This window comes from Anser brachyrhynchus (assembly GCF_964034855.1).
Source record: "Anser brachyrhynchus genome assembly, chromosome: 14".
Classification (NCBI taxonomy): Eukaryota; Metazoa; Chordata; class Aves; order Anseriformes; family Anatidae; genus Anser; species Anser brachyrhynchus.
Window position 1 is genome coordinate 1,217,654 of NC_137709.1, and position 10,831 is coordinate 1,228,484.

General features: G+C 50.1%; 1 protein-coding gene and 1 long non-coding RNA gene across 5 annotated transcripts in view; both read left to right on the top strand.

Annotated features, from left to right (window-relative positions):
- LOC308177698 overlaps positions 1 to 2,682 on the top strand; it is a 36,360-nt gene extending 33,678 nt beyond the window's left edge. The window contains exon 3 of the long non-coding RNA XR_013939351.1: positions 741 to 2,682. This is a non-coding gene — a long non-coding RNA (uncharacterized lncRNA). The remainder of the gene's footprint in view (positions 1 to 740) is intronic.
- Positions 2,683 to 3,968: 1,286 nt separating this feature from the next.
- NR3C1 (nuclear receptor subfamily 3 group C member 1) overlaps positions 3,969 to 10,831 on the top strand; it is a 66,353-nt gene continuing 59,490 nt past the window's right edge. The window contains exons 1-3 of one of the 4 annotated variants that reach the window (XM_080555346.1): positions 3,982 to 4,172; positions 5,544 to 5,746; positions 6,193 to 7,382. In XM_080555346.1, the coding sequence (XP_080411472.1) occupies positions 6,196 to 7,382 (1,187 nt within the window). In that variant the 5' untranslated portion in view covers positions 3,982 to 4,172; positions 5,544 to 5,746; positions 6,193 to 6,195. Of the gene's footprint in view, positions 4,212 to 4,682; positions 4,960 to 5,543; positions 5,747 to 6,192; positions 7,383 to 10,831 lie in introns of those variants that run through there. The other 3 variants (XM_080555348.1, XM_080555345.1, XM_080555347.1) reach the window with 3 other exon arrangements.

The following is a 10,831-nucleotide window of genomic DNA, read 5'->3' on the forward strand; positions in this document are numbered from 1 at the left end:
AGTCATAATTATGTTTTAATGATTTAATAATGGTTACAGTTAAATAGATATTTTAATGTCCATGTTTAGTATTTGTTAAGGTTGAAATTTATTACCTTTGCAATATTATTATATTGTGGAATAGGAATGTACAGTCATTTGTATATTTTTAAAAACTATTATTTGAGAACTCAGTATCACTCTTCTCTGCCTGTGGCTCCCCAGAACTACTGGGTACGCTGGATGCTCACCAGACTTGGAGCCCTACTTGCTCAGTCTCTTTCAAAATTATACACTGATTTACAGCCAAAATTTTTGTTGTCAGAAAAATGCAGTTGCAGAAAATACATTTCAGTCCTTCTTTTGATCCTGTTTTTTCCAGATATTTATTAGTTCTTCCTCAAATCAAAACTTGTTTAGAAATAATTCTTCTCTCAGGTTTCCAAATATATTTTTTTTACGTGGAATATTTATACATACAAAATTATTACATGTCCTGAGATGGACATAAAAACCTCCTGTATTTGAACTCTTTAGTTATTTAACCAAATTTCATTTTTTTAGTTATTTAACACTTGTAAAATAGCCACAGTGATATTATAATGACTGTTATATTGCAAAAATTGTATATTTAGAAGAGGACTAGTATTAACAAGGATGGGGTTTATCTAACTGACTGTTATTGCAGAATGCATTTTTGAGTTATGTACAAGGTACCACGTTACCCCTGGAAAATGGTTTTACAGTATGTTTATTTTCAGGATATAGGAGTACCCGAGGGAACTTTTCTGTTTGAAGGAAAAGAAAAGGAGAAGGAATGGTCAGGTTGTTCAGTCGGACAGCATTACTCGCATGAGGCCAGAACGCTTCGGCCAGGGCCAGGTGAGCAGGCTGGGCAGTGCTGCTCCTCGATCCCGCGGGCTTTGCGCTAGCTCTCCTGCGGTAGCACTTGTAGCTGAAAGAAGCGAGGATCAGCAATGTTCTCCTCCCAGCTTTATGTACTAGAAGCAGAAAATACCTGAGGTTTTTCTTCTACTCAGTTCAATACAAGATATGTAAAGGGGACAAATGCAAAAGTAAGAATTCTCGTGTATAGTAGCCAAGTGAAGACAACGAACAAACCTGACTTTGTATTCAAACGTGACTGCAGCTATATGGTTTACTGTGAGTGTTACCAATGATGACCTTGTAATGAGCGCTGCTGTGCTTACCAACAAATAAAAATCGTCCTTCATGAGAGTAAGAATGTAAATCATTCTACCCTGACCAAATTCCATTTCTGCATACATCGCACTCTGGTCTGCCGCAGCATTCCCTTCACGAAAAGCCTGTAGGATGCTCTATTTCCTCACAGTTTTGCACTCTTGTACAATGTCACTGTGTGATGCCGGTAGATAAATTCTGTTTAGCAAACTAAAATCATGCCCTTTTGGATAAAAGATGATATTAAGATACAGAACTATTCATTAGAGAAGGAATGTCCTACTCATTACCATGCAAAAACAGTTTTAATCAAGCATCTGAGCATGTTTATAAACAGATGTTTCATCTAAATGTCTTAGAAATAAACAGCTTTGGTAAACAAGTTCCCTGAGTCTACAGAAAGTTGAGAGTGAAGCTAGCATACTGCGGTGTTACAGCTCTCCTACGCAGGCTGATGTCCTTCCATACGTACCCTAGACTTGAGTTTAGCAAAGTTTCACTGGGTAGGAGGGGTGCCAAATGCCAGGCAGTTTCTATGGTAGAATGTTCACAGAGCAATAAATTGAAGTGAATTTGCTAGGTACAGTCGCAGAAGTATGTTAGGATTTCATGCTTTAGGACACATTCTTGCGTTTGTTTCATACAGAAGTCCCCCGCAACATTCCTGAACCTGGTAGCAAAGATTCTGTAGTCTTTGTGAATAGTCTGACTTCTCTTTTTCCCTTGGATAGGATGAACTGTTTCCTGTTAGCTGTAAATTCATTGCATCATTCAAGAAGCACAAGAAGACAGTTTTGAATGCTATTTTAAATATGCCTTTCAAAAATCCATTAGATTAAGGGGTATCGAAGAGGAATATCTAGATTTTTAGAACCATTTTTCATATGTACAACATAAATGATTAAAAGATTAACACACTGTGCATTTATTTTGCATATCATGTAACATGTATCAGTATCTTCCAAAAGTCATCGTTGCACTAAAAAAAAAAACCAACTCATTACTTAAAAATTAAGGGCAGAATAATTGTGCTTTTGAAACATTGCTTTTATTTGGCCTTTTCTTTCCCTTCTTGGTATAAGAAGATCCAAATTTGGATTTAAATAGATGGAAAGACAAAAACCTATCTCATTAATGTAACCTGTATTATGCAAAGCAATTTATTGGGTACAATACTATTTCTAGATGCTAACAGTCTGTCAACACACTTCTCGTACAGGCATTATCTGGTCATCATCCCCAAGTTCATTTAATTGTTCTGAATCAGAACAATCGATACACATGTAAAAGGGCAATCACCACCCTCCCCCTCCATCACCTAAATTTTTACCAGTTCCAGGGAAAGCCAAAAATCACTTGTTCTGCCCTGAAAGAGCAACCTGTTCCTCTGAGCTTTCCCCACTTCTCCAAGGCAGCAGAATTTTCTACTTTGCTGTTTTACTTCATTGGTATTTTTAACTCCTGGACTACTTCCTCAGTGACAATTTCTGGTCTTTTCTTGTCCAGGAATCTGTCAGGAATGACTGACTGGTGAAACAGGATTGTCCCAACAGCGAGCAGACTGAACCGCTGTGGATGTTGCACCCCCAGTGCTTCATCCTCCTGATGCCTCTGCATCTAAATCCAGCTTCAGATCTGATGAATGCCTAGTTGTTTCTTTAAAACTGTCAAAATCTGTTAGTCTCTTAGGGAAACGCTACCGTGATTTGCGAAGCTGAGGCACGCTGCTCGGTGGAAACATCTGTGCTTGCAGCGGGACAGTTCCTCCCCGCCCCGTCCCCTTGGCATCCCCTCAGCTACTCTGCGGGCTTTCATCCCTTCCGACCTCCACGGACTTGGGCTCGCGCCTTCCACCCCAGCCCCTGTCCGCCCCCCAGGAGCGGTTTTCTGACCTGGAAGGCGCCTTTCCCATGACTTTTTGCCGTCTTTCCGCGACCCCCCCGGCCGGTTCCACCCCCCCGGCTTCGCTCTCCCCGCCCGGCTCGGCGCAGGTGAGCGCGGCCCGGCCCGGCCCGGGGGCGAGACCCGGGGCCGGGAGGAGCAGGGCCGGGGGGGGAGCCCTCCTCGGGCCCTCGCCCCGCGGCCCTCGGGGGAGCGGCGGCTGCGGGCCGGGGCGCTGCCCGTCGCCGGGAAGTTGGGGAAGTGCGGGAGGAGAGAAGCGGGGCGGCGCCGCGGCTCCCCGCTGCCCCTCGCCGTTCCCTCCGGCAGCCCGGGGCTCGGGGCGGCCGCCGGGGGGGGAACGGGACGGGACGGGGCGGGGGGGGCGGGCGGCCCCTCGGAGCCCGAGCGGCGGCTGCAGTTGCCCGCCTCAGCCAACAGGTCGCACCGTTCCCCCTCGCTTGGGCCCGGCGGGCGCTGCCCCGCGGTGCGGCGCGAGGGGCGCCGGGCCGGGCCGGGCCGGGCCGTGCCGAGCCGAGCCGAGCCGAGCCGGGCAGGGCACGGAGCGGAGCGGGCGCTGCCGCCGCCCCTCCATGTGCCGGCCGCCTCCGGTGCCGCTGCACGTCGGGGAGGCGGGCGGGAGGAGGGGGAGGGGAGGAGGCCGCCGCCGTCCTCCATTTTGTGGCTGGGGCCGGGGCAGAGCCGTGCCGAGCGCCGCGCTGCCCGGCCCGCGGGCGGACGGGCGGGCAGGGCAGGGAAGGAAGGGAAGGGGCGGGCGGGCGCGGAGGGCGCCGGGCGCGGGCAGCGAAGGAGCGAAGTCTGCGGCGGCAATTAGCGCTAATTAGCGGAGGGGGCGCCGCGGCGGAGGGAGGGAGGGAGAGAGAGGGAGGGGCGGGGACTAGGTCAGGGGCTCGGGCCGGTGGGAGGAGGAAGGGGGGGGGGGGAAGCGGGCGCCCGCCGCCGCGGCTCCAGGAGGGGCGGCTGTTTACTTCCTCCGCCCGCGCCCCTTCCACCCTTCCTGCCGCCCGCCGGCTCCCCCAGGCCGCCCCCGGCCGCGGGGCCGCGATGGCAGTCGGCGGCTGAAGGAGCCCCAGCGCCCCCCCCTGGACGAGGTAAGGGGCGGCGGGGGGGGGGGGGGGGTCCCGCGGGAGGTAGGTGGGGGGGGGGCGCCGCGGACTGCGGCCCGGGGAGCGCCCCCCGAGGGGACGGGGGCGGGCAGGGGGGTGCCGGCGGCGGGGGCTCGGTGGGAGCCCCCCGAGGTTTGTTGGGGGGGGGGGCCGGTGCTGCGCGACCCCCGCCCGCCGAGCGGCCCCGCGGGGGGGAGCGGCGGGGGGGGGGGGGGGGGAGCGGAGCCCGCTGCGGGGCGCGCAGGCAGCCGTGGGCTGGCCCTATTTTGCAGAAGTGGGTGTGCCAGCGAGACGGCTCAACAGGTCTCGACACATTTCTCTGAAAACTGCACTTCGCGAGGCGGGATTCGCCGCGGTCCCGCGGCTTCAGGCGTTGCGCGGCTCCGTTTTCGGGTGTTCCCCGCTCGCCGGACCCCTGCCCCCCCCCCCCCCCCCCGCGTCCCTGACGCGTCTCCCACCCCGGGGGGGCCGCCGCCGCTTTTCCTGAGGCGGGGGAGCTGTCAGCCGGAGCGGCTTCGCCTCGCTGCCCCCGCCCGCAGGCACGCGGCAGCCCCCCGGCCCCGGTGCGGGCGCTGCGGGCCGGCCCCCGCCGTGCCCCCCCCCCCCCGATGGCCGCGCCGCGCCGCGCTCCCCAGCCCTGCCCGGCGAGGGGCCGGCGGCCGCGGGCCCGTTTTGCGCTCCGCGGTCCGGTGTCGGCTCGGAGGCGGCTGTCAGGGCGCCCCGCCGCTGCCCTAGGCACGGCTCGGGAGGTTTGGCGGCTCGGGAAACGAGGGTAAGAGACCCCCCCCCCCCGCTCGGAGCTGGCGGGGGCAGCGCGGGGTCTCAGGGCGGGTTTCGCCTGGGGAAGTTTCCCCCGGGCCGGCTGCGGCCGGGGCCACCTTAAAATCTTTACGCACGGAGACTTGTCTGCCGATTGCAGCCTTAACTTTGGCATACAGAGAGCTGGGGCTTTCATCAGCAGTCTGAGGAAAGCGGGCCGCGGAGCCGGCGGGGTCGTCGTTCGGGCGGTGTGAGCTCCCCGCCTGCCCCCCCTGCCCGGGGGGGTCCTGGGGGCCGGGCCCGAGCTGGCCCCGGCGGCCCCTTGCAGGCAGCCGTAGGCAACAGGCGAGCCGTATAGACAGTTTGCGTCCGAATTTACGGTCGTTCTCCAAATATTTGTGCTCCGTGCTGAAAATAAACATAGTCAACACGGGCAGATGAAACTGGTGAGGTTTGTCCTCGGCGTTAGATGTGCTCCCAGAGCAGCGACGAGCGCTTAAAGTTTCTGAAGTCAATAAAAATCCTGCTTTAGTTTTAGTTGGTTTTTAGTTGTAAACGTGCGATTTGTTTACAGAATCACGTTGACTTTATTTCAAGGTTCACAAGCTGCGTTTTGAGCTGAACTTAGGCAGAGTTTTGAGGTGCGGAGGTTGTACGGCTACTGGAAAATAGCGAAATGGTTAGATTTTGGCTGGCTGGTGGATACCGAGCTTGAGGAGTGGGTTAGGGAGGCTGCTCCCGCCTGCTGTGAGTGATGCATCGGGACCTGCAGGGAGAGGGGAAACCGGCTCGTAGAAGTGGCAAATACCTTCTCGCCTTCCCTGCTCGAGATGCGTTTAAATACCAGGGGAAGTCACCCTCTGAAATTCGTGAATTGGGTACTTCAGCAGTTCGTGCACTTCCTTGCTTGCTGAGATGGATAACAGAGCTTGAGAGAGCGTTCAGAAAGCTGTCCTACGTTGCAGTCCGATTCTGAGTTGTGTGCAGGCAGACTTACTGCTTCATCCGGGCTCAGCAAAGCTTTATAAAAAAAAAAAATCATGTTACCACTCAGCTATGAACAAAAACCAAAAACAGTGGGTTTGGGAAAGATGTGGCACACATCCGCTTGTAACTTGACTTGCTGTGCTCTCGTTCTCAAAGTAGTTAAACGAGGTTCACTAGGCTAATGATTTAGACTTTTTTTTATTCTGTTGTTAAAATATCCTTCGTGTGCTAACTTTGAATGCTTGTTATCTTTTTATAGCTAATGTTGAAAGTAATGGATTCCAAAGAATTGCTTAACTCGTCAGATCAAGACAAAACGAGGAAAAATGTGCTCATCAGTACCAAAGGAGGGATTGTGATGGACTTTCATCCACCCTTCAGGGGTGGAGCTCCTGTGCAAGCCCCTGTATCTACATCTCCTCTCCCTGTGTCTTCTCAGTCAGATTCCAATCAGCAACCTGCTCTGGCTGATTTTTCAAAAGGATTAGTAAACAATGTGCCTCAGCCAGACCTCTCCAAGGCAGTGTCGCTCTCCATGGGACTGTATATGGGTGAAACAGATGCAAAAGTGATGGGAAATGACCTTGGATTTTCGCAGCAGGGCCAAATTGGCATCTCTTCTGGAGAAACGGACTTCAGGCTCCTGGAAGAAAGCATTGCAAGCTTGAACAAGTCCTCGAGCCTGGCAGAGGACGCAAAGGGAGCAGCATCTTCTGAGGTGCCGCTGGAGCCGGATTTCCCCGGCATGGCTGGCCGCAGCGTCCCCTTAGAGCCGGGAGCGTCAGTCCAAAGCCAGGTTGGCTCTAATGGTGGCAACTTGAAATTATTCTCTGAAGACCAAAGCACCCTGGATATTCTCCAGGACTTAGAATTGCCACCAGTATCGCCTGGCAAAGAGCCAAATGGGAGCCCGTGGAGGCTTGACCCGTTGCTCGACGACGGTGGCTTGCTGTCCCCGATATCCGCAGACGATGCGTTTCTCTTGGAAGGAAATTTGGGGGAAGACTGCAAGCCTCCTATTTTGTCTGACACTAAACCTAAAATTAATGACCGTGGTGACCTTTTACCCAGTTCCAAAATGCCAATGCCTCAAGTGAAAACGGAAAAGGAAGACTTCATTGAACTCTGTACTCCTGGCATAAAGCAGGAAAACATGGGCCCAATTTATTGTCAGGCAAGCTTCTCTGGGTCTAATCTACTGGGTACTAAAGTCTCTGCCATATCTATCCATGGTGTCAGTACCTCTGGGGGACAAATGTATCACTATGATTTAAATACTGCATCGCTCTCTCAGCAGCAGGATCAGAAACCAATTTTTAATATCATTCCATCTCTTCCTGCCGGTTCAGAAAATTGGAATAGGTGCCAGGGATCAGGGGATGAGACTTTAGCTCCTTTGGGAACGCTCAACCTTTCTGGCAGACCTGCTTTCACTAATGGCTATTCAAGGTAATTAGTTTTTGTTTCTCTTTATTAAAATGTTACAAGTATGTTTAGCACAACTGCACGCAAGCTGGCTTTTTTATTTTTTTCCCTCCAAGTCGATCGTCGCTTTCTCATTCGTTGTGTACGGCCGCCTGACCGAGTATCACCGATGTGTGGTTCTTACATTGCTCGGCAGTAATTTTCACCGGGTACTCAGCTCTGGGTGTGAAAGGGAGGAAATGAGGAGGGGAGCTGACAGGCTTTAAAAAATAAAAATAAATCTAAAATGTGTCCTAAGGGGAAAATCGAATATGTGGTGGAAGGATCCATACACAAGGCAGTATAGAGGGAAGTATTTAAGTGTATACAAAAGCTACTTCATTCTCAAGGGTTAGAGGATAAATCACTGTGGTGTTCTTTTTCCCCCCTAGTGTTACTTAAATGTTAAGCACAAAAATAACTTGGTTGCTGGGTAAATTTCTAGAATTACATTTAAGCCGAAGTAGAGTTTTAGCTTTGCTTGGTATTGCATTTACCTTACATGGACAACAAGATTCCAAGTAGGAAATACTCAGCAGTTCGTTTAATAACTGCGTTTAAAGAGATAAGAATATTTGCAGTAAGATTTAAACATACCTGAAATTTAACTCTTACGGCGAACTGGAGGAGGGCTTGCTTATAGGAGGCTCTCTAGGAGGAGGGCATTCTAAGGGATCCGGCGAGTGTGCGTTTGTAGTAGGGTTTTCTTCAGCTAATTCAATAGCACGGATATCCAAGTGAAAGACTTTGCCTTTCTGGAGTAAACACAACAGTGGCAGCTTTCTCAATGGGTAGCTGTTTGTGTCTCCGCTCGCAGTCGGAGGACAGGTTCTGATTTCAGTACGCGCGCCTAGTGGTGTGTTTTTCTTGGCTATTCCGTGTTTAACATAGCCTTGCACAAGCACGGTGTTCGGTCTCGATTGAGGAAGAGTTCTGTGGTGTGATTCAGTGGAGTGTTAGAAAATGGCTCTTCAAGTCCAAATGCATAAAACCAGTAATTGTGGGCTTCTAATGAAGTATCTGTTTTAACTTTCTTTTTTTATTGTCCCACTGACAATTGATCCCCAGAGTGTTAACTGCCCGTCTCCTTGCCCGTTGCTAGCCCTGGTTTCCCACGGTTGAAATGAGATGTGTGAGCGTTCCTTGGTCGCTTCAGGAAGACAACTTTTAATTTGCTTTCATTCTAAATTTCTGTAGTAGTTTTTGATTTTTGTAGGGGAGATGTGTTTTTCTTTGGTGACCTATTTAGAGCAAACTGTAGTGTAGGGAAACCAGGAAGGAAAATCAGGATTTATGGAGAAATCCCATTTTGATGTATGAATATTGAGTGTGCCTTTATCACTTATTTTGACAGAGCAGAAATCCTTTGTACTTACCTTTTGCATAACCAGTGCAACTTCCTTGTCGTTTTTCACTGGTTTTATGTTTGTGTGTGTGTGTTTTTCCCATATATTTATCTCCAATGACAATCATTACAAAATCTGTATCAAAGCAAGAACAACTATTTCTGGGGTTGGGAGATGAATGTCAGAGCAGATCCCACGTACATAATGGAAACAGCACTTCTGAGAATTTTTGTAAAGTTCATGCATTGTTTTTATTTTACAGAACTATTTAGTTAGAACCAAGCGCATTCGTATTTGAACGGTTTACACACAAATGTTTGTCAGGCTTTGGGGAATTTCATAAACACCGGTTTTACATGCTTTGTTTCTGATAATGTTGTGATGAAAAACCCACTCAAGCTACTAATGTGTACAGAATATATCTGATCCTAGAGTAAAAAGGACAGCAGTGCTAGATGTTATCGTTGCTTTTATGAAGCAATTTTGGGGAGTGTGCTTAGTATGTTTTTATTGGAACTGACTAGGCACTGATAGCAGGCGTGCTATCGAGAGCTCGCAGCAACGCGCGGTGCAGCTCCTGCCGTAGCAGGAGGAGGCATCTGAAGGCTCAAGTCTGCCTCAACCACTGCGTGGTGTTAACAGTGTTGTTCTGCAGGTTCCTGCTTCCTGCAAGACTGTTTTGTATTTTAATGGTTTCTTATGTCTAATTTAAGATAATGGGTTATTTTCCCTCAATTTAAGGAATGTGTAAAGGGATCGGGGTGGCTCAAGTTGAGTTTTGCTTAAAAATGCTTTATTTCCAGAGTTTATGGAAGCTGTTCTTATTTCCCACTGATTTTTTATTAATAGATTAAAACTACAAGTCCAATTCTAAAACCAACATTGTTTGCTTTTGCATAGTTTTTTCCTTACAATAGGGGCAACCCCATCTTCTTTTGGAAATAACTTTGAGATGCTAGTGAATCCTGGGGTTTGAAACAGGAATTCTTTCTTCCTAAGCTTTGTCAGAAATATTTGGTCTAAGCTGACTTAGCTTTAGTTGATGCATTGTAGGTTTGTTCATTTCTCATGCAGAAGACTTAACAAAATTGGCATGCTTAGCGTTTGTTCCAGAAACAAAGGAAGAACTACCTTGCAAGGTTCCTGTGGTTGGTTTTCTGGGGTTGTTTTGCTTTTTTCTTCATGGTACTGATTCTGTGAGATGAAGGCTGGGATTGCTAAACTTCAATTTCCGGTAGGAAATATTTCCTAGTGCCGGTGGTCTTATTTACTGTTCAAAAATGTTAATTAGGTACTAAATGTATGGGTGAAAAGCTACAGTTTTCTTCTGGTGTTCAGGTAGTATTCAGCTTTCCTGCTTTAATGGAAAGCGTGTAACATCTCTTTGTAGACGTGCAGTCTTAAATTTGCCGTGCAGTTTTGAAGTGATTTTTATTTTTATTTTTTCCCTGAGGCTAGCACAGCGTGCTGTCTCTAATGAGATACGTGATCATCGGGGCTGAGAAAACCGAGGGGTTTCACCACGAGAAGTAGAAAGCATTCAGAAGTTAACGCAGCTAACCCGCAGAACACAAACTTCAGAAACTTGCTCCAAATGAATGAATCGGCAGAAGTCCCGACGCTGCCGTCGGTGCCTCCAGGCCGTGGCGAGGCTTCGGCGCCCGTGCGTGTGTGCGGAGCGTGGAGGTGCCGCCCGGAGCCTCAGCTCCCCGGGCCGGGAGCCCCGAGCGGCAGGAGAGGCTCGGGGCCGGCTCCCAGGGGTGGCTTTGGCGAGGTCCCCGCAGCGCGAGGAAGCGGGCGGGCGGGCGGAAGGCAGCAGGTTAAGGGAACGGTGGACGGGGGAGCAGCGGGAAAGGAGGCCGACGGTGAGAATTTGCCGTAGGTTTGCCTTAATAGAAGAAGTGGGTCAGTATCTGAAAGAGGAGCGGAACAAGCCGCAAGGTTTTGGTAAATGCCTTGCTAAAGAATTTGAGGTTTTGATGGTATCTGGCTCTAACCTGATATTATTGGTGGCATACGGCATAAATGCCAGTGAAATCTGTTAAATTTCAGGGGAACGATTTCAGCGCCACACGCTCTCAGAACTCC